This window comes from Mastigoproctus giganteus, chromosome 4, assembly GCF_048544385.1.
Source record: "Mastigoproctus giganteus isolate SK-2022 chromosome 4, ASM4854438v1, whole genome shotgun sequence".
In the NCBI taxonomy this organism is placed as follows: Eukaryota; Metazoa; Arthropoda; class Arachnida; order Uropygi; family Thelyphonidae; genus Mastigoproctus; species Mastigoproctus giganteus.
In genome coordinates this window covers 94,892,293-94,916,628 of record NC_143578.1, presented here as the reverse complement: position 1 = coordinate 94,916,628, position 24,336 = coordinate 94,892,293, and the positions used below count along the sequence as shown (strand labels likewise).

Genomic DNA, 24,336 nt, shown 5'->3' with positions numbered 1-24,336 from the left:
CCAAGCATAAAAGGGTAGTGTTACAGTGGTAAAAATTTCTGTACTTATTGTATAATGCTTCAAACATTAACCCACCAAGTTTCATGCAGCTTCAACAATGTCTTTGTTTAATTACAGGTCCTGAAGTCAACAAAGTTGCGTGAACGAGGAAAGATGGACAAAATCACTGTGCAGTCATCTAATATTTGGGAAATGGGACTAACCAATGGCAATTCATTAGGATATGGTTACAACATTTGGGGAGGATGTCTCCTCCCTATTCCATGGTTAAGAAGTGAGCAGCAGAATTTAAATGAGGGAAATTAGGCTGGAAAATGAAAAGCTGTAGAAGACCTGCAATCCATTACTCCAGAAATTGTTGACATCATCATCATCATCATCAGCCATTTTCAATCCACTGCAGGATGAAGGCCTCTCCAGCAACTTTCCAGTTCCTTCTGTTTTGAGCACTGGCCATCCATTTACTACTCAAAAACTCATGAATTTCATCTATCCATCTCCGCCTTTGTCTTCCAGGTTTTCTTCTAGCTCCTCTTGGGTACCATTCTGTTATTTTCTTAGTCCATCTGTCATCATGTCTTCGAGCTATGTGTCCTGCCCAAGACCATTTTAGTTCTTTAGTTTTGATAAGAATGTCCTTTACTTGAGTTTTCTGCCTAATCCATGTGTTTCTCTTCTTATCTAACAGTCTGATTCCCAATATAATTCGTTCCATTCTTCGCTGTGTAGTTCTTAGCTTCTCTTCCATTCTTTTGGTGAGTGCCCAAGTTTCACTTCCATAAGTCATGGTGGGGAGTATACATTGATTCATTATTTTACGTTTCAGACAAACTGGGATATTGCTCTTCAGTATGTGACTATATTTCCTGAATGCTGTCCATCCAAAATTTATTCTTCTCTTGACTTCCAGCCATTTATCATTATTACAGCTAATAACTTGTCCCAGATAAGTATATGACTCCACCTTTTCAATTACTGCTCCTTCAATCATTATTTCCCTTTCCGTGGCATACTTGTTCATCATTACTTTTGTTTTAGCCATATTCATCTTTAGTCCAAAATCCTTACTAACTGTGCATAACTGATTAAGATTTTCCTCTAATTCTTTGGGATCGTGGCTTATGACCACAATGTCATCTGCAAATCGTAAATGGTTTAGGTACTCTCCGTTCACATTGACTCCTTTCTGCGACCAGTCCAATCTTCTGAAGGCTTCCTCAAGGGCAGCAGTAAACAGCTTCGGAGATATTGTGTCTCCTTGTCGAACTCCTTTCTCGATTTTAAATTTGCTACTGTCTTTGTCTAGTCTAATAAAGGATGTAGCACTCATATATTTTCTTCAAAATCATAATATATGGAGTATCTATGCCTTGTCTTTCCAGTGCCCGAAACATTGCCTTATGCTGTATGGAGTCAAATGCCTTTTCATAATCCACAAACGCCAGGCATAATGGTGTTTTATATTCATTTGCTTTCTCCATTAGCTGTGATATTACGTGAAGGTGATCCATAGTTGAGAATCCTGTCCTAAAGCCAGCTTGCTCTTTCGGTTGATTCTCATCAAGTATTCTTTCTAATCTGTTAGTAATGACCCTTGTGAACAACTTGTAGATATGGGATAACAAGCTAATTGGTCTATAATTTCCAATTTCTGATTTATCTCCTTTCTTATGCAGCAAAACTATGATTGCATTATTCCACTGCTTAGGCATCACACCTTTTCTAATGCACTTTGTGAAAAGCCTTGCCAGTTTTTGTGTTATGTCTCTTCCTCCCAATTTTAACAACTCTACAGTAACTTCATCTTCCCCCGGGGCTTTCCGATTCTTCATTTTCTTCAATGCATGTTCTACCTCATCAGGAAGAATATCGGGTATGTCGTATGTGTTGCTACTTTGCAATCCATCTTCCCCACTGCTGGTATCATTCCCTCGCTCCTTGTATAATTCTCTATAGTAGTCTTCTGCTATTTGAATTATGCCTTCTCTGCTGTTTATAAGTACACCATCGCTATTCTTCAGTTTCAGTATCATTTGTCTTTCTGTATTACTGCTCATGGCTGCTGATTTAAATCCTTTGTTTTCCCTTAATGCTTGTTCTACTTTTCTTGTGTTAAATCTTCTTATGTCCTCTCTGAGTCTCTTTCTAATGGCTTTGCATAACTCAGTATACTCAATTTTCTCCCTGTCAGTGTTTTTCTTGCTCTTCATTTGTCGTCTTTGGTTCATCATGACAAGTGTTTCTTGACTAATTTTTTCTTCTTTGGATTTCTGTTTCCCTATAGGTTTCTTGGGCTTTATCACTTTCAGAAAGTTGTAATATTCCTCGTCGATATCTTGGTCCTGAGCAGTCTGCAGAAGCTCAAACTTGTTCTTAAGTTCCAGTACATACTGCTTTTTCTCCTCCTCTGTTATTTCAAAGACCTTTGTATTATTTACTCGAGTCAGTTTTTTCCTTTCCTTTCCCACATCTATATAAAGTGTACATCTTACCATTCTGTGATCACTTCCAACATTTACCTTATTCAGGACGGTAACATCATTCACAATATATCTTCTGTTAGTGAGGATGAAGTCGATTTCATTAGTTGTTAATCCATTTGGACTCTTCCATGTCCACTTTCTGTTCACCCTTTTCTTGAAAAAAGTGTTCATTACTGACAGTCCTTGAGATTCTGCAAATTCCACAAGTCTTTCACCTCTTTCATTTCTTTCACCAATTCCAAAATTTCCTATAGTTCCTCTTTCTGCGCTGTTTTGCCTTTTTCCAACCTTAGCATTGAAGTCCCCCATAATAATAGTGTAGTGGGTTTTCTGCTCATCTAGAAGACTCTCAATTTCAGTGTACATTTCTTCAACCTCTTCATCATCATGGCTCGATGTTGGTGCATAAATCATTATAATCTTTAGCTTGTACCTCTTAGAAATCTTGAGTATTAGTCTTGACACCCTTGGTGATGTACTTTTGAATTCCAAAATGTTGTTTTTAAAATCTTTATGAACCAGAAACCCAACTCCACCTTCACTCCTTTCATTGTTTCCATTGGTGTACAGCAGATTTCCACTTGATAAACTTATAAGTGATTCATTTCTTCTTCTTGTTTCAGCCAAACCGATGATATTCCAATTCACATTTTCTAATTCCTTTTCCAGCTCTAATATCCTGTCTTCACAAATTGTTGACAATGTGCATTATATGATGTTGACAAATTGTTGACAATGTGCATTATATGATGATGAATGTTCGAAAAGTGATATTTGGTAAATTGCCAGCATCTCATCAGAAAATGTGTACCATATAATAATAGAGTTTTTCACTATGAAAATGGTGTCAGCCCCATGGATCCCAAAGTTATTGACAATAGATCCAGCAAATGTCCTTGCAAGGTCTTTATCAGGAATGAGGCATGGACCAATCACTTTCAGCCAGAGACAAGGAGTACTCTAACAAGTTGAAACACAGCTCTCCTCCCTCCTTCTCCAAAGTCGATTCCTTCTGCTGGCAAGGTGATGCCATCAGCTTTTGGGATACTGATGGAGTGTTACTATTGGATTACTTTAAGAACGGCCGACAGTCAGAGGGGCATATTACACAGACCTTGTGAAGCATTTTTACAAAAACATAAAAGACAAACACTGAGGAAAACTGATCAAAGCAGTCTTGTTCCACCAGGAGAACATGCATGCCCACAGGTCTGTCACTGCACTGCATGAGTGTGGCTTTTGAACCTTGGACCATCTCCCATATTTAACACCAGACTTTCACCTATTTCTTAATTTGGAAAAATACTTGGCTGGCATCCATTTTCTCAAAGACAGTGACATCATTTCTGAAGGCTGTGTTGGAGGCCCAACAGAAAATGTTCTTCGCATCTTGGAAAAAGTGTACCGACTCCAAAGAGAACTATTTTGAAAAGTAAAATATTACCAGATTCCTCACATAAACCCTTCATACTCAGGCCACAAACTTTTCAAATGCTCCTTGTACATTAATTGTTACTATTAATTAAAATATATAAGAACTACAAGGTTCAATTTGTTTCATGTTATAAATAATTAAACTAAAAGCAGCATTCTAAAAGGCATACCTCGAATGTAGGGGCACACAAATGCTACAGCACGCCCCAACTTTTGCTGATGCACTGAGGAACACAAAGCCAAATATGAGAACGGACCCGCCGCCACCAAAAAGAAAGATATTACTACCAATACCACACCTGGTAGTTCTCAAGCTGGCCACAGCCAATACACCAAAAACAAGCGAGGAGATTAAAAAGACTGTAATCGCTTTCCTTACTGATGACCTGAGAAACACTAAAATAAAATCCATCCGAAAGACCCGAAATACGGGCATCATCATAGAAACTGACTCGAAGGACGACGCTGACATGATATTAACAAATGCTAAGATACCCACCCTGGGCCTTCTAGCTGAGCCCCCAAGGAAAAAGGCACCCTCAATAGTAATTTTTGACATCGACAAGGGCCTGGACCCCAACACCATACGAGATGAATTGTACAGGTGTAACCTCCAGCATGCACTCCCAAAAGAAGATCCAGCTAACCTGATAAAGCCAGAGTACCAAACAAAGTCTAGAAGTGGCACTTCCTTCAACTGGGTTGTAGAACTGGCACCAAAATCCTGGCACATACTGACCCACCACAATCAAGTGTACATAAACTGGGGCTCCCACCGCTACAAGGAACATGTAGCTGTCTCAAAAAACGCTTCAGATGCTGTCGTTTCAGTCACACGACCCACACATGCACCCAGCCCAGACAGAACAGACCACCTGTGGTCACTGTGCTGAAAAAAGCCACAGCTATGAAACCTGCCCGAACAAGGCCAACGAACCAATCTGTGCTAACTGTAAAAGCCAGAAACTACCTCATGTCCACTCACTTCGGGATAATAAATGCCCTGTCTACATCAAGGCCAAGAGCATGCTCCAACAGCAGATAAATTATGGGGACACTGCATAAACAGTATAGCAGCAATAAGATAAAATTCCTGCAAATAAACACACAGCGGGCAAAGGCCGTTGTGGGACAACTCCGACAGAAGGCAGATGATGAAAACATAGACATTCTCTTAATATAAGAACCCTACACTCATTCAAACGAAATGAGGGGATACCCCTTGTCCTACAAAATTGTCCGGACTCCTGGTGTGACACCCTGGGCAGCTACTGCTGTGAGAAATCCTCACTTGACTGTGATGCAGATATCTCATCTCTGCTCTCCATGGCCTGCGCCCACATCATCTCCTCTCTGGGCAACTTCTACAGCGTTTCCTTGTACTGCAGGCCGGGAGAAGACATCCTACCTACAGTCCAGTACCTACAACATGTCTTAACAGAACTGGTGGGTACAAAGATTGTCATCTGTGTCGACATAAATTTCCACTCTGCGCTCTGGCACAGTGAGACCCCCAGGGGGTGGAGGTGCTACAAATGGGCAGCGGTTGGAGGAGTTCCTGGCCAATAGCAGTCTGGAAGTCATTAATAGGCCCAACAACCTCCCGAAGTTTTCCAGCTCACTTTGGGAAGCCAGATTGACGTGACTCTCTCCACCAGGTTCTTTACTAGGTTTCTGTCAGATTTGAACGTGTGGGAGGGCTGGTCCACCTCAGACCATCGAGCCATAACTTTCAATATGTACAGAGCGATCACTCAGTCCACAATTCTCAGAAACACTCATCAATGGGATATTGCACCTACAAACCGAGAATGTGCAAAATCAGCATCCAGACTCCCATCAGTGCAAGGTCATGGACATAATTATGAACGCTGCAAACACAGCAATAAAATGGAAAAACCCCCCATCCCTGGGGTGGTCCCTTGGTGGTCAGGGGAGCTTCAGGCCCTCAGACACGAAGTAAACCAAAAGAGGCGTGCATTCTAATGGGCCAGGCGATCCTCCCCCCCCCACCCCCGCAGAAATTGAATACCTCTGGCAGGAGTACAGAGAGACTCGAAACGCCTACAACGTGTAAAAATCAGGCAGTGTAAAAGACTGTCCTGGGAGCACTTGGTATTAACGGTTGGTAACTCTGACCCCTGGGGTGTCGTGTTCAAGGTAAGAACAAATAAACTGCCAAGAGGTGAAGTTATTCGTTCCACAATCACTCCACAAGGCCACCTGAACACCACCTGGCAGCATTCAATTTCAAACATACTTGATCACTCTTTCAAACAGCCACAAGATGACAACTCTCCAGAACAACAGCAGCTTTGCCTCGACAATAACAACTATAACTCAACACTCGTGGAAGAGCCTTTCACCATCGAGGATCTCTCTCTATGGCCGTTGGGAGACTGAGAAATAAGTCACCAGGCCTGGACATGCTCGAGCCCAAAATAGTTTAAAAAGTTTCCGAATTTGCTCCGGAAACACTGCTAGACCTCTTCAACCATTGTCTGCTCAAGGAACAGCCCAACTGATTGGAAAACTACGTCCATTTGGCTCGTACTCAAATAAATCCAACCAAACCGCACGATCGACCTGACTCATACAGACCTATTGCTCTCCTTTCTGTGCTGAGTAAGGTCTTTGAGCAGCTCCTTAGATGGAGACTGGAAAACCATTACAATACTGCACAGCTACCAGCACAAAATCAATTTGGATTCAAGCCGGGCACGTCTACGGTCGATGCACTGGAGACCATTACCAATGCTGTCAGAAACTGCACCCAGAAGTACCTCCTCGTCATCTCGATCAACTTTGCTGGGGTGTTCAACATCTTATGGTGGCCAAGCGTCCTCGGACGGCTGAGATGCACTGAGCTCCCAGGAAATCTCTACAACTGCATTGCCAACTATCTCAGTGACAGGAGCATTGTAGTTCAGGATCCTTTCTCCAGTGTGGAACATCATGTCCACCAAGGTTGCCCTCAGGGCTCTGTCCCAGGCCCCTTTTCTGGAACTCTGTACTCGATGAGCTTCTCAGTACTGACTTAGGCGATGTCCAGACCTTAGCATACGCTGATGATCTCTCCCTGATCCAAGTAGGGGACTCCAGGGCTCAACTTAAAGTATCTGCCAACAGAGCTCTTACTACCCTGCAAGAGTGGGTCCGATAAAACCATCTGAGCATCTCATCCACTAAAACCCAATCCATCCTCCCTGAAGGGCTGTCTTGATCCATGCAGGCCGCCTAAAATCAAGATAAATAGCACAATCATCAAGTTTGTTACCCAGCTGAAACTCCTTGGCATTATCATTGACAGCAAACTAACATTTCTCCCACACCTCAAGTATCTACAGAGAGAAATAAGAAACTACACTGCACTGGTTGCCAGGTGACCCGCCGAGACTGGGTGTTCAAAAAATGCACTCTAGCATTACTCTATAAAGCCATATTCATACTGGCTATCACCTACAGTTCTGGCTTATGGTTCACCAAAACCTCCACTGCGGTAGGACGAAGAAAGCTGAACATCATTCAATGGCCAATTCTCCTTACGATAACCAGAGTATGTTGCACCTCCAGCACGCACGCTCTGCAGGTCCTCACCGATGTACTGCCCCTGGACCTTGAGGTGGCCCATGTGGAGATGCTGTATCAGCTCAGCAGAGGAAAGTCTACCATCTTTATTGATTTTACCACGGTTCCTACTAACACCTATTCCAGTGAAAAAAGCAGACTCCTAACCAACTTACAACAGACCTGGCAAGCAAGAATCCACCAAAGGAGGCCATCATCTGCAAATTTATACCGGACATATGCAAAGTATATCCCAAATTGCGATCCTGGTTCTCCCCAGGCCTTCTAACCATGTACCTCCTAACAGAGCATAGTGCCTTTCGCAGCAAACTGAACCTTCTTGCTCCTTTTGCACCTGTGGTGCCCAAAAGACCTGGCACCACTTGATGCATGACTGCCTACTATATGATGACCTCAGATCTTCTCTCATCCACAAATCCATTTCATCAGATCTCAGATCTTCTCTCATCAAACAAATCCATTTCACCCCAAGAGACCAGGAGCAACATCTCCTGGAAGACCACCATATACAGCCTTTTCTAACTTTGCTCAGAGCCTCTTCACGAGACGGAAAACCCTACCACAACCTCAGAATCAGACCCAACCAGACAATGAAACGGCCTAATCAGCCATGTGTCAAGACCACTACTTGCTTCAGCATACTGCAATCCCCGTGAAGACTTTCAACCTGCACAATAATCGTGCCTTTACAATGCAGCCTCAATATAATCTCGATCTACCATGACTGCCGCTCCGGCTTTGCCCCCACCAAGTTGACTCACCACTGAAATGACTCCACTATCTGGATGGCACTTGTCTGTCCCAGGATTGACATTACTCAGATTTGATCCTCTTGGATTGACTCTACCAAATATATCTTCGTGCAGCTCGCTACTGAAATGACTTCACCACCTGGACGGGACCTGTCTGTCCCAGGATTGCACAACTCGAATTTGACCTTCTCGGACTGGACTCTGCCAACTATGACTTCACGCAGCATTGCTGCCAATGCCATGTGGCGATCCTGAACCTGTGCTCCCTTGCACGGCCCTGTTTCTCCCCTGTCCTCCTGGTGGGGGGGTGACAGTCCCCTTGTCTCCTCCTCCCCCGCTGTCCCCTCTTTCCTTCTGGTGGGGCATGGGCCTGCCTCACTGATTTTGGGATCATCTACTCTATGGACCCTATATTACAGTCTCTCACCCCCCAGCCTTCAGTCTTGCCTCCCCTTCTAGCTGTCCAACTAGCATACATCCCATATCAAAATTATCCTAGCCCTACACCCAAAATTCTTAATTCCACACTGTATAACTTAAAACTCCTTTGGCCTGACCCAACTTCTAGCGCACCTCCCCTATTTTTTTTTTTTTTTTTAAGGTCCTAGCCACTGAAATCCTAGGAAATTGGGTGGCAGGACCTGCCAGAGTACTTATTTAAAAATACTGGTGTACTTGGCTTGCCTCCATAGGGCTCAGTGTGGGCAACGTTGGGCCTCAGTAGGGGTCCAGCGACTAAATGGCCAGATGAACAACGGTACACGACACTACACCCAACAATAACCATACACTTTTAAATCTCTGGCCTTTACAGTGTTCTGTAACACGACAATGTAGACTATGCAGAGATGGGGGAAACCCCTGGTGCTGTTAGACCCTAAACACACTTTACACCTTTGGGTTGCCAGGCAGGCACTTTACCCACCTGGCTACCCGGTCAGTTCTGTAGTGATATATCAGTGATAGGGGAGATGGAGAAACCCCTGGGGCCATTAAACAATGAACACTTTATATCAGTGATGAGTTAAATCTACCTCCTATTGTTTTAAATTCTCAATAACTTGATAAAAAGATAGATTCAAAAAACAAAAGAAATATTAAGAAATAACATAAGTATATACCTACATATTATTTGTAATATTATTATTATTATTATTATTATTATTATTATTATTAGCTATATGGTGCAAGGAAGCCTGAGGCTTATGCAGCACCAGCCAAAAAAAAAAAAAAATTACCGAATTACCCCAAAAGAGAGAGAGAGAGAGAGAGAGAGAGAGAGAGAGAGAGAGAGAGTCAAAAGGGAATCACCAAGAAAAAGAAGAATGATGATATCCAGCTCAGGACCCTGGGTGTGCCAAGCCCATACTCACCAGATGTGAGCCCCCGGGGTTAATATGCTTGTATAAACTACAATACAGTTAATATTAAACACAATTTATTTGTCTATAATGTTAAAACCATACACTTAATACTAAATACAATTAATTTCTCTGTAATTAAAAACAATACAATACTATTTAATAATAAACATGATTTCAATTAGTCTTTATTTATGAACCTTAAAATTGATGTTTGTTTTAAAGATTTCACTTTGATATTTCTTAAGTTTCCCCTTAAAACACTCAACATGTTAATAGTCTCATTACTTGCCTCAGTTCTTTCAAAAAAAATTGACTAATGTGTCCATTGCACCTTCAGCTTGTGAAATTGTCAGCACTGACTTTGATTCACTTTCAATTCTCATCATATCATCGTCTTTATTGAGGACAGCATCTACGTCACTCTCTGTAGGAAGCCACTAGTTAATAAGTTGTCATCGACTCGTACAAATTCATTGATGTTATCTGTATTAAAACCTGCAATGTTGTTACGTAACAACCATTCAAATAATGGTAAGTTTTCTTCATTTCCATCTTCTTCATCTACAATTAAAATTTCATTTCAATTTAATTTCGATTTCTTGAAGCAATTCAATATGGTTGTCGAAGTAAAATGTTCCATGCATCATTCAATAAATTTATAGCATCCAATATCGATATAGACTCGATAAGTTTCTGTTCTCTTTGACTGATCAGATGTAGAAAACTAGAAATCTTTTATAAAATCCTTTCAAACTCTTGATTACACCTATGTCCACTGGCTGTAAAATTGATGTCGCATTGGGAGGCAGAAACACTAGCTTAATGTTGGACAAATTTTGAATCTGGGGATGTGCAGGACAGTTATCAACTAACATTAAAATATTTTTCTTCTTTTTGAATAGCTCCTTATTCCAATCATTTACGCATTCCCAAAAAATATCCAAAGTCATCCAAGCTTTCTTGTTTGCAGTGTAATCCACAGGCAATTGTTAAAACCTCGGTTTTAAAAATTTTCCAATAACAAACAGTTTTTTTTTTTTTTTATCAGTTCCTGTCATATTTGCGCATACAAGCACTGTCAAGCGATCCTTTATTTTTTTCCACCAACACATTTTCCCCTTTGAATTTAAATATATTGTTAAGTGTCAAATTATAAAAAAGTCCTGTTTCGTCAACATTGTTGTAGCAGTAGTAGAGCGAGAAAGTATGAGTTATGTAGCATCAGCCAAAAAAAAAGACAATTTCACACAACCATTCCCTATAAAAGTTTGTCCAATTCCTCCTTGAATTTATTTAAGCTATCAACTTCCACAACGACAGATGGAAATTTGTTCCTGCAATTAACCACCCACTGACTAAAGGCAAATTTCGACACATACATTCCACAATTATCTTTCCTCAATTTGAATTTATGCCCCCACAGGTTCATAATCTGAGCAAGCGGAAGAATCCCTTCAGAATTCAGCATGCTCAACCCATTCAAGGCCTTATACACCTCAATAACATCACCTCACAGGTGCCTAGTCTCCAGCTGCTGCAATTTGAAGAACTTAAGCCTTTCTTGGTAAGAGAACCCCCACTTCATTCCCCTCACCAATCAAGCAACTCTACATCCTTTCAAAAATGAGGCATCTAGACCTGTATACAGTACTCAAGGCCTGACCATTGCCTTGTACAAAGGGACAACCACCTCCTTTTCCCTGCTAGCAAAATTCCTGTATATCATTGACAATACCCCATGACCTGCTCAGGCAGCCTATCTGCATTGCTCAGAAAACTTCATATCTGACTGCACAATTACTCCCAGGTATTTTTCATTTTCTACTACCCAAAGTGTAGTACCACACAGTTGGTATGTTCCTCTGGGGTTACTTCTACTCATATGCAGTACTTTGTATTTGTCAATGTTAAACTTCAGTTGCCACTTCTCAGCCCATCTGCCCAAATTTTCTAGATTCTGTTGCAGGAGTACAACTGTTTTAGACGTCTTCATCATTGAAATCTTTCTTGATTTCTGCCCAAACACAGTCAATCCATTTATTTGCCACCATTGGATCTGCAGATCGAAATTCTCCACTAATTTTTGCATAAATGATGTTATGTCAGTTTTTATTGATCCAGCCAACTATTGTTACACACAAAATTGTCATGTCCAAATTGTTTAGCAAATTTTTCAGCCTGAGTCTTCAAATTTGGACCGTCTATTGAAAATCCAGCACTTTTTTGTGTGGTGAACCATTAAAGCAATGCTTCATCGTTTGTAACCTAGCACTTTCTAAATTTTTTCCCCACCCAGTTATATTCTTTTCCAGTGCAGATATGTAAACATCATCTTTATTCTTCCAAATGTCGATACACTTGAGACAAAGAAAACATTTTACACACTTCCACATTTTTTGCACCACGTTCTAACTCATGAATAATTTCAACTTTTTCGCGACCCAAGAGCACTTTCTTTTGTTAGTAGACATGTTTCCGAAGGAAGGGTTAGTTTCTAACTGATTTTACTTTAAAATGATAAAGTGATCTGCATACAAAGTTCTTAGAAGTCCTGTTTCCAAAATTCTTAGAAGTCCAGAAATAAATTTAGGGTTCAGTGAATACAAGACAATCTTTAAATAGGGTAATGCAACAAGCGGAATGCCAATGCACTATTGTATAGTGCCCCATCTCTGGAAGGTCATAGACCAGCCACTAATCTGATGCAGGTGGTCATAAAGCTAAGTTGCCCTTTTCATTTTCGTCTATTCGAAGTATTGGGTACTTTTGACTACCCAAGCAATTAAGAATGTTTGCATAGTTACCAAATTTGTTCAGCATATCCATGTAGTACACTTGTTATAACAGTGAGCGATTGTATGGGAATACACATAAATTAAAATCATTATGGCTTTTTGCTCGTTACAGCTGTGATCTTTTATTTCCGTGTTTGTTATAACCAAGTTCGACTGTACTTTCTACACATATTAAAATTGAGAATTTTTTATTGCCAGGTAAATGACTGAATACTCATGCAGAACATCATATGCCACTCTTATATATCCAAATACAAAAGTGAACACACACACACACACACACACACACACACACACACACACACACACACACACACACACACACACACACACACACACACACACACACACACACACACAAAATAAACTAAACATATGGATTACAATTTGCATTAGCTAAAAACTGTTAAAAAATGGAAATTTATGCTTGCCATAAATATACTTTTTTATGTATTTGCAATGGAGCTGTGTTCCATTGAAAATATTTTTTAGCCCTTTGTGAATACTGAACACTGCCAAATTTTTACTAATGGCATAAGAGGATACCTACAGTTTGACTTCTGTTACTCTGTGGAATGCTGGGAATAAAAGTCATTGAAATTTTAAAAATTTCCAAGTGGCACATAACTTTCTAATATCATTTTACATAGAAAAGTGTCAAGCATGCTTGCTGTTGAGTAATATAGCTATATTGTCACCATATCAAGTGGCAATCTCTGCTTAGCAACAGCATAAGGGATATCTAGCTTTAAGATTTTCTTTTAATCATGAGTGTACTCTTGGCTGTTGAACAAGTTTCCATGTGAGACTGCAATTCTAACAGAAGCAGCTTTTCATTCAAAAGTTAACCGTATTTGCCAGTAGTTGAATTTATTGTACTGACAGGCTAATTAGTTTATCTGTCAGATCACTAATGCAGTGATTCTACAACAGTTAGTCTTGTGGCCTTTCAACAATATGGGACTCAATGGCAGTCTATAATTTATTTTGTTTAACAACAATGGTCAAGTTGTGGGTGGTTTGGTTTTTGGTTTCCATTTATAGCAATATAACTCCAGGGGCTCACATCTGGATATCATCATTCTTCTCTTCCTTGGTGATTCCTTTCTACTTCTGATTTGTTCTCTCTCTCTCTCTCTCTCTCTCTCTCTCTCTCTCTCTCTCTCTCTCTCTCTCTCTCTCTCTCAGGGTAAATCAGAAATTTTTTTTTTTTGGCTGGTGCAGCATAAGTCTCAGGCTTCCTTGCACCATATGGCTAATAATAATAATATTTCACACAACTTGGCCTTGGTGCCATTAAGGGAGCATTAATAAATATATATTTTAGTGGCCTCCATAGCTGAGTGGTCAGAGCAGGAGTGCAGAAGCACACACTCTTTGAGTAGACTGGGGTTCAAGTCCATGACTGCTAAATATGTCAGTCTGCCAACTGCACTGGACCAGTGTGGCAGATTATGGTCCAGTTCCCTCAACATGACTTGTTGAGGCTTCCATCCTGCAGTGGATTGATAATGGCTGCAGTTTACCTTTTATCTTTAATAAATATATTTTAATTGGAATTTATTCTAAAATATTATAGAAATTAATTCCTTCCACAACAACCTATTTTCAGTTTAGCCACATCCTTCTTTTTTGTTGCTATAGTCACAAAGAATGATTTTATTTGCATTTGCTTCTTACCTGGCTGACCTTTCAACTAAAATTTTTAGAATTTACATATTCTCTTTGTGTTACATTCTGGCAACAGGTGCACTGCAGCCACCAATTTTACTTATTATCTTAATTTTTTAACTTTTTTTATTCCTTCATTTCTTTACTATTCATTTAATTAAAATTCATTTTTCATGTAACATTATCTTACATGGTAGTAGAGGGATGAGAGGCTAATTCACTGCTCATGCTGTCATCTATAGTTAAGTTTCTTATTTTCACTCTTATTTAAAGGTTTTTTTTTTTCAGTTGTTAGTAGTTTGGTCTTGCTTTGTAGTTGCAGCAGTTGTTAGCCTTGAGACATTCCCGTAAGATGGGCTCAACAGCAATCTATTTTAATTCATTTTGTTTCACAGTAATGGTCAGGTTGTTGTGGTCAGTGCCAACAAAGAGGCACCACTAAATGTATATTAATTGGAATGTATTCTAAATTATATTAAGAACACATTCCTATTACAACATTATTCTCAATTTAGTCCCCCCCCCTTCTTTTTTTTGTTGCTACAGTTAAATGTCTACTACCCTAAGTGTAGTACCACACAGTTTTTTTTGTGATCTTACCTATCTGCTAACACATTCTTAATTTACACATTCTACTTATGTTATACATACATACATATATAATTTCAAATGTATTATTAAAAATAACCAACCTGTCCTATCAGTGCATGACCACTTTCTAGAACCTGAGCATAACTTGATAAAAACTCTTTCATTTGCCGCAGATGGGCTACTTCTGTGTTCTGGAAGTGCTACAAATATATAAATAATTGATATAAAGTATGAAATGTCAATTTTTATTTTTATATAAAATATCTAAAAACAACTTAATCCTATCCTAAAGCGTCAGAGAAATCATGACAGGTAAAGTTTTTTCCCCAACAGGTTACAGAAACTCATATTAAGAAAATTAGTAATCCAATTCTAAGATTTTGAGACACCTCAATGGGACATTATATGAATGATTGAAAATAGCAGTCTGAGTTACATATAGATGATTTATCAGCACAGGATAAGAGCAGTATTGCAGCATTAAAAGATTGACAATACCATCTATAACACACAAATAAATTTTAAACACAACACATTTCAGAGGGCACATGTGTAGTATAACGACTAACACATTAATGCATATATGTTTCAAAGAGCATCCAAGTGATGTGCCATGACACACCTATGCAGTCGTGTTTAAGCAGACATTAAATGAGTACTGTAAAGCTAAAAGCATATGAAATCAACAACTGCTTTATACTGGCACACATGCTACATAGACTTAGTACAGTTTTATTTGTTCTTTGCTTGTGCTGAGATTAGTTTAGGTTTATGGAATAAACTTCTAACAATAAACTTCAAAATTTTATTTAAAATTTATTTCACATACATCAACTAACTTCAAAACAAATAAAACTGTGTACCAAGCCTTTACAACACATGGTTGGCAATTTAAAAAAAAACTGCTGCAAAATAGCACAGAGTTCAATCAGTATGCCAATATCGAGCAGTTGTTAATTTTATGTCATTCCTATATACATTTTACAGCACATCATTGTGACATATGCACATTTCAGAAGCAGTAAGCAAGTTAAGAAGGCTAAACTGTCCCATTTTGGTGGTGAAAAGTTAAAATCTCTCAAAGAAAAACCTAAAATCTAAGAAGATAAATTCTAGAAAGAAAGTGCAAGAGCACAGAGCACCAGAATGGGTTGTGTGAAGACAGCATCCTTATGTAACTGCCCATCTTATCTTTCAGTAATAACAGAGCACTCCATTTCACGGAAAGAGTAAATGTACCAAATCAAGTGGCCATTCAACATAGAATTAAGCAGCAAATCAGAATGTCTAATTATGGTGGATTTTATCTCTCCAAATATTGCTTGGATAGATATCAGAGAAGGGGTGCCACACAGATATAAGGAATGCAGAATTTGATTTCAGAGAGTTCAATGTGTACAGAAAGGATAGACAGGATAGAAAGGGGGAGGGGGTTATGCTGTTACTTAGGAAATAAATAAAATCTAAGGCAGTGTGTCCAGTTGACATGGGTGGCCAGTGCAATTTTGAGTCAGTTTGGTGTGACATAAGCACTGGGAAAGCAAAAATGAGAGTAGGAATATTTTATAGGCCTAATGACTCTTATGAGTACAATACAACTGTACAGAGAAATAGAGTGGGCCACATCAATGTCAGAATGTCTGATAATGGAGGATTTTAACTTTCCAGATAATGACTGAAACTTATAGATTAGTCACTCACACACTAGCAAGACTTTTATGGATTTACTGGGAGCCTGTTTTCTACACCAGCATGTGCAAAAGGCAACCAGAGGGAATAATACTCTTGATCTGATTATCAGCAGTGATTATTCAAACATTAAGAATTTGCAGATAGAGAAACGCCAGTGATTACAGCAAACTAATCTGGAATTTATTCAAAGATGTAACTACCATCAGGCTTAAGGGGAAGAGATTTTGCTTTCAGAAAGGTGGCTACAGAGTTTAGGAATGTTTCTCAATTCTATATAGTGGGACCATCTCATAATGTTACCAACAGCAAATTCTAAATAGGAAGCATTACTAGGCTTTTCATACCAATAAGAAATACTGTTCAAATTCTAGGCCAAAATAGATGTCAGATGAACTAATGAGACTAGTGGCAGAGAAGAAAAATGCATGGGATGCATATAAATTATCAGGAGACACAGAAGACTATAGTAAATATAAGCTAGTCTGGAATCAAGTCACAAAGGAAATTAGACAAGTGAAAGCAGATTATGAGAACTCTTTTGCAAAGTATGCAAAGAAAAACAGCAAAGACTTCTTTAGTTATGTCAACTATAGAAGGAAGAAGATGAATCAGATTGGTCCACATGATACTGATGGTTCGACTGTCGATGATTCTGCTCAGGTAACTGACAAATTGAATGACTATTTTGCATCTCATTCACACATGAGAAATTCTGTATGGGAAGTGGTGGAGATTAGAAGCTTATCAAACTGTAACAAAGAGCTAAATGATTTTGCAATTACTGAGAGGAAAGTGGAGGACAAATTGAAGTTAAACATAATAAAAGCATCTAGGGTGGATGGGATCTATCCAGTTATATTAAAGGAGACAGCAAAGGGAGTAAGCAAACCCTTAACCATAATTTTGAGAGCATCCTTGAACTCAGGGGGTGATCTCAACAGAGTAGAAAAATGCAAATGTATCCTGTTAGTTTAACTTCTGTTCCAGGGAAAGCAATGGAGTTACTGGTTACAGAACCAATGCAGGATCATTTAGACAAGACTAGCCATAGTTCAGACATGGCATAGGTTTGCTAAGGGGAAATCTTGACTGACCAATTTGATTGGATACTAAGATGTGGCCACAAAGGAACTGGATGCAAAAAATAATAATTTTGGTTTCATATACTTGGATTTCAGGAAAACTTTTGATACTGTCGCACACAGAAGGCTGCTGTGCAAATTGAAGCAGTTAAGCATTAAGGGAAAGCTGCTGCTAAGGATAAAAGAATGGTTGGGCAGGAGAAGACAGAGAGTGGTAATCAATAGACATTGCTTGTCGTGGACTAATGTTATTAGTGGAGTCCCCCAGGGTTCGGTGTTGGGACCATTGTTGTTTCCTATATTTATCAATGATATTGATGGTTTCCCCCTGACAGGCTTAACGTCCAAGTTTACAGATGATACAAAGGTTAGCAGGGTTGTTAATGACAGTAACGATGGTATGCAGCTGCAACAGGATCTAGAAAAGTTGGGCAGAGAGACAGAAACAAGTTTCACATTGACAAATGCAAAGTACTGCATATGGGTAGCAGTAAACCCAGAGTAACATACCAACTGTGTGGTACTATACTCAGGGAAATGTAGAATAAAAAAGACCTGTTGGTAATTGTGCAGTCAGATATGTAGTTTTCTGAGCAGTGCAGACAGGTTACAAGTGCAGCACATGGGGGTCTTGTCAATGATATACAGGAATTTTTCTAGTAGGGTAAGGGTGTGATTATCCCCTTGTATAAAGCAATGGTCGGGCCATGCCTTGAGTACAGCATACAAGTCTGATTTTAGGAAGGATGTAGATCTGCTGTAACGAGTCCAGAGAAGGGCAACAAGATTGGTGAGGAGAACAAAGGGGTGCTTTTACTAAGAAAGGCTTCAGTTCTACAAATTGCAGTGTCTGGAGACTAGGCACCTGTGAGGTACTCTGACTGAGGTGTTTAAGGCTTTAAATAGTTTGAGCAAGTTCAATGCTAATGGGATTATTCTTTCTCCTGCTCAGATTACATACTTCAGGGGGCCTAAACTCCTATTGAGGAAAGAAAGTTGTAGAATATATTTGCAGAAATTTGCCTTTTGCCAGCGAGTGGTTAACTGCTGGAATAAACTTCCATCTGTCATTGTGGAAGTTGACAGCTTAAATAAATTCAAGAGAGAATTAGACAAACTTTTGGAGGGAAGGGATTTTTTTTGGCTGATGCCGTATAAGCTTGCTTTCTGATATCATATGCCTTTACTAATGCTAATGAACTGCAACATGTAATTCACGTTCTGCAATTTAATAAATTAAGCAATCATAGTAAGTGTCAGCTTATTTCTTCCTAGATTCCTGGATTTAATAGCAATTGAAAGGTTCACATTATAATATATATATTTATATATACAGTATTTATAATACAGTAAACTTCATAGTGCAACTGGTGCATACTGTTATTACTGCACTAGGTATATAAGTTAAATGCAGTATGTTTAATTATATTGAAATATGATTATTTTAATTACATTTGAATGGAAATCATGCCTCAGACCAGAGCAGCGCAGCAAAGCAAATGCTCAGGGTAGAACTGAGGGAGGCAGTTGTTGTCTGAATCACAGCCTTATGAAATGCACTGCTTGTTTAATGTTTGCAGAACTATCAAGAATGGGATTTTGCCAATGGGGATGTCTTTGTGTGTGTGCTCGATGTAAAGAGCGCGAGTACATTAGGTGATAACTCAGACTTGATATTGGCTTTCACTGAGACTGAAGAACAGGGTGGAGTGGAGACCCTCAAAGCATTTAAATTCGTTGGTCCAATAAACTGTCAGCTGCCCACATCAATGCCAGAGCTAGGACTGGATTAGTACAACAGAGCAGCAGCAGGAGCAACCCCCAAGACAGAATGTACTGGTCCCACAGGAGCCAGTTGTTTGCAATTACTCTATTGTCAGGGAAACAAGATACATGTTGTGCAAAAAAGGCCTGGTGGATTGGCACCAAAGTACTTCTTCCAGACACAAAAGGTGATGATGTTGTGAAACAGATAACATCTTTTAAGAGCACAAAAAGGTGATATTGTGTACACAATATCACCTTTGATATTGTGTACACAATATCAAAGGTGTGATTATTGTGTACACTAATGTCATTAGTGTACACAATAAAAGTGTACACTAATGACATTAACGGCAGGATATCTGTAGAATTACATATAACATATGGGGCAATGTCGAAAAAAGTTGTGTTAAGAGTTAAATTTGAAAGTGCCCAGACACGATAGGAGGGAGTATATGAAAAGAGACTTGTCAATCGATTCAGCCCTGGATAGATTATGCAAGGCTTGTGGAATAGAATTTTTCTCACTATGGTCTCTGCTTGAAGAGACTGTTTCTACAGGAATGGGATACATTTAAATAGAAAGGGTGCAAGAATATCTGCTGAGGTAATATTAGGCAGGTCAGAAAATTGCTAGCATGCAGGGGGGAGGGGATACACAGACTAATATATTAACAATAGTGGCAGGCAGAGATAAAACTGACTCTTGCACAGCTTCTATTGAAATGAACATCAAACTGGAAAGCAAGGTACCAGGGATTTAAAGGACTGCAGGGAGAAATCATGGAACAAGTAAATACATGGACTGTGTTGGGAAAACTAACAGCAAGAACAGGTGCATGTATACTTGCATGTACACTATGCTAGGAGCAAGTAAATAAATTTGAAGTGCTATTCAAGACATCAAATGTGGATATTGTTGGGATATCAGAGACATATGTGTCACTCAGACAGAAGGGATGCAGTATTTGAATATGGGGAGTAAAATGTGTACAGAAAGGATATAGTGAATAGTGAAATTTATTCTTGCTTATACTCCGGCACGACCACGTAGGCGCCTCCGTAGCCAGGTGGGAAGGAGCAGCAGTGCATGGCACACGCTTCTTGATTAGACTGGGGTTCGATCCCGTCACCACCAAATACGGAGGATGCGGAAAGGTCATGAAATGACCACCGCATATCCCGGAGCAACATGGCCTTAGTTGCTAATGCTCCTAAAAACCAAATAACAACGACCACGTCATTGGAGTTTACTCCGTGAATACAAAATGGTAGAGAGAAAAGGGGGGGGGGAGATATACTATTAATTAAGAAGCATACAGTGGGGTGATCTGATACCACCATTAGCAAATTTTAAATGAGAAGCATTCAAGGAATTAATCGTGGAAGCTACAAGGCTTTTCATACCAATTAAGAAATACTGTTCAAGGTTTAAACCTAAATGGATATCATATGAACTAATGAGACTTGTGGCAGAGAAGAAAAATACATGGAATGCATATAAATTATCTGGCAATTCTGTAATCAAGTCACAAAGGAGGTTAGACAAATGAAGGCAGATTACGAGTAATCTTTGGAAAAATAATGAAAAGAAAAAATGCAAAGACTTCTCTACTTATGTAAACACTAGACGGAAGGGATGAATAAAATTGGTCCACTTGATTTTGATGGTTCGACTGTTGATGATGCCGCTCAGGTTGCTGACAAACTGAATGAGCATTTCCATCTACATTCACACATGACGATTTCATTAAGGAAGTAGAGGCCAGAAGTTTATGAAACTCTAACAGGCAGCTATATGTTATATGTAATAACTAAGAGAAAATAATAATGAAAGAGGCCTACGTGCTCTGGATTCATACTACGAAAATTTTTATTTTTATTTCTCAGAGCAAACTAAACTAAAATTACAGTTAATTAGCTTTCGGCTGAGTGGACAGCCTTCTTCAGATAGAAAAATACTTTGAATGGCAGTTGGAATAGAGATGTGCACTGCCAGGATGGTGCGTGAGGCGCGTGGCTAATTGTTTGAGGTTGATGTTTGTGGCTGTGACGTATGGTGGTGACGTGGCCAGCGTTTGTCTATGGACAGAATTACTGTTTCTGTGATGGGGTTAACTTGACAACCACTGTTCCTGTTCAAAGAGGTATCCGAGCATTTTATGTGTAACGATTCCAACCAGGTGCGCCTTAGGTAATGGTGGGACCTGTCCACGACTACGACATCGCGGTGTGGGTCAATGTCGTGGTGGGTTGTCCAGACATGCTCGGCGATAGCTGAGTGTTCCACATCTGCCAAACGGATCGCCCTTTTATGCTCTGAGAGACGTTTCTCAAGTCGACGTCCAGTCTCTCCAAAGTAGCAGCTAATGCAGTCACAGCAAGAGATGCGATAGACCAAACCGCTCTGTAGAAGGGTGGGGACGGGTGTTTTTACGTTGGAAATGAGAGAACGCAGTTTCTTGCCTGGGAGTTGGATGTACTTTATCCCATGTGATTTTAGGATTCTACCGATCTGTTGTGACAGGTTGGGGTAGTATGGGATAAATGCCCTCGTGGATGACTCGTCACTGTTGGCGTTGCTGTTGGTCGTCATGTTGTCGCGTGCCTGTAGATCACACCTGTCAAGGATGTCGATGGGATAGCCACACCTCGTAAGGTCTACTTTGACCCTGGTGATCTCTTTGCGTCTTTCATCTGCGGAGCTGGAGTGTGTCCAGGCGCGAGTTAGCAAGGTTCGGGCAGTGGAGAGGAGGTGGCCCCGCGCGTGTGCTGACCGGAAGTTGGTAAATTGGCTAGCACACATAGGTTTACGATAAACTGTCGTGTTCAAGCATGTGTCTTCGCGCCGGACGAGGGTATCTAGGTATGGAATAGTGTTGTTCGACTCCAGCTCAATCGTGAATTTTATGAAGGGCGATAGTGAGTTGAGGTGGGTTAGGAGTCGCGGACCTGAGTCTCTAGGGATAATTACGAACACATCGTCTACATAGCGACACCAAAAGGCGATGTGATCTGGTGCGTGTGTAAACGCACATCCCTCTAACTCCTCCATCACGATGTTTGCTGTGACCGAACTGACAGGGGAACCCATGGCTGTGCCATGTACCTGCTGGTAGATTGAGTCGTTAAACATGATTGCACCCCCTGTTAAGCACAGTCTGAGGGCGGCGGAAATGTCATCAGGCATCACTCTAGTTCTGTTGCTAAGTTTTTTTTTTTTTTTTGGTAGTTGCTGGCACATAGGCTTCTGTGGCCGTAATGTACCTCCAAAGGTTTTTTGCAGTACTTTGATCCAAGCCCGAGGCGGGAATCGAACCCGCGACCTTTGGGTTGCCAGGCAGGCACTTTACCCACCCGGCTTGCCGGGTCGGCTACCGTCTGTCGCTAAGGGTTTCATCATTGTCTAAGAGTTGTTTTGCACAAGAGATGGCAAGTTCCACTGGGATGGAGGTAAAGAGTGATATTACATCGAACGATGCCATGACTTGATCTTGTGAGATGGATATAGTGTGGATCCTTTCTATGAACTCAATGCTGTTGGAGACAGTGTAGGTGGTCTTGCCAACTAGAGGAGAAAGAAGCCTCGAGACAAACTTAGACAACTCGTAAGTCGGTGATCCACAGCAGGATACAATTGGTCTTAGTGGTGTGTCTTCTTTGTGTACCTTCGGCAGGCCGTAAAACTGTGGGATCTGACACCCGGAGGCACGGAGGTGATTACAGGTTGACTGCGTTATTTTCCCCTGTTTGAGCCAACTGTTGATGAGGATATTCACCTCTGACTCCCATCGTTCCAATACTCTGTTGGAGTTAACGGTTAAAGGTTTGTAGACGGAAATGTCTCGTAAAAGCAGTAAGGCTTTCGCCATGTAATCAGCGTGGTTCATTACAACCGTACGACGGCCTTTGTCTGCCGGTAGAATGACGATGGACGAATCCTGTTTCAGTGCCTTGAGGGTAGAAATCTGCATACGGCTGAGGTTTGAAGAGACGGGGCGAGCATGGTGTAGAACTGCTGCAGTCTTTAAGCGGATTGTGTTGGCTACATCTTCTGGGAGGCGTGATAAACATGTTTCCACACCCAAGGCGATGTCGGTGATCAGTGACGAGTCATCCACGAGGGCATTTATCCCATACTACCCCAACCTATCACGACAGATCGGTAGAATCCTAAAATCACATGGGATAAAGTACATCCAACTCCCAGGCAAGAAACTGCGTTCTCTCATTTCCAACGTAAAAACACCCGTCTCCACCCTTCTACAGAGCGGTTTGGTCTATCGCATCTCTTGCCGTGACTGCACTAGCTGCTACTTTGGAGAGACTGGACGTCGACTCGAGAAACGTCTCTCAGAGCATAAAAGGGCGATCCGTTTGGCAGATGTGGAACACTCAGCTATCGCCGAGCATGTCTGGACAACCCACCACGACATTGACCCACACCGCGATGTCGTAGTCGTGGACAGGTCCCACCATTACCTAAGGCGCACCTGGTTGGAATCGTTACACATAAAATGCTCGGATACCTCTTTGAACAGGAACAGTGGTTGTCAAGTTAACCCCATCACAGAAACAGTAATTCTGTCCATAGACAAACGCTGGCCACGTCACCACCATACGTCACAGCCACAAACATCAACCTCAAACAATTAGCCACGCGCCTCACGCACCATCCTGGCAGTGCACATCTCTATTCCAACTGCCATTCAAAGTATTTTTCTATCTGAAGAAGGCTGTCCACTCAGCCGAAAGCTAATTAATTGTAATTTTAGTTTAGTTTGCTCTGAGAAATAAAAATAAAACTTTTCGTAACTAAGAGAAAAGTGGAAGAGAAATTGTTGATATTAAACATAAGAAAGGCTTGGTGTGGATGGAATCTATCCAATTCTGTTAAGGGAGGCAACGAAGGAAGCAAGCAAAGCCTTAGCAATATTTATGAGAAATTGTTGAAGTTAAACATAAGAAAGGCACCTGAGGTGGATGGGATCTATCCAGTTATATTAAAGGAAGCAGCAAAGGAAGTAAGCAAACCCTTAGCCATAATTGTGAGAGCATCCTTGAACTCAGGGGAGGTCCCCACGGACTGGGGATGTGCAAATATATCCCCAATTCAAAAA

General features: G+C 40.5%; 1 protein-coding gene across 2 annotated transcripts in view; it reads right to left on the bottom strand.

The window, feature by feature from the left end:
• The window catches only part of LOC150086924 (F-BAR domain only protein 2), a 726,598-nt gene that overhangs the window by 544,066 nt on the left and 158,196 nt on the right, over positions 1-24,336 (bottom strand). For both annotated transcript variants that reach the window (XM_090372823.1, XM_090372824.1), the window contains exon 9: positions 14,780-14,878. In XM_090372823.1, coding sequence (XP_090228949.1) covers positions 14,780-14,878 — 99 coding nt within the window. The remainder of the gene's footprint in view (positions 1-14,779; positions 14,879-24,336) is intronic.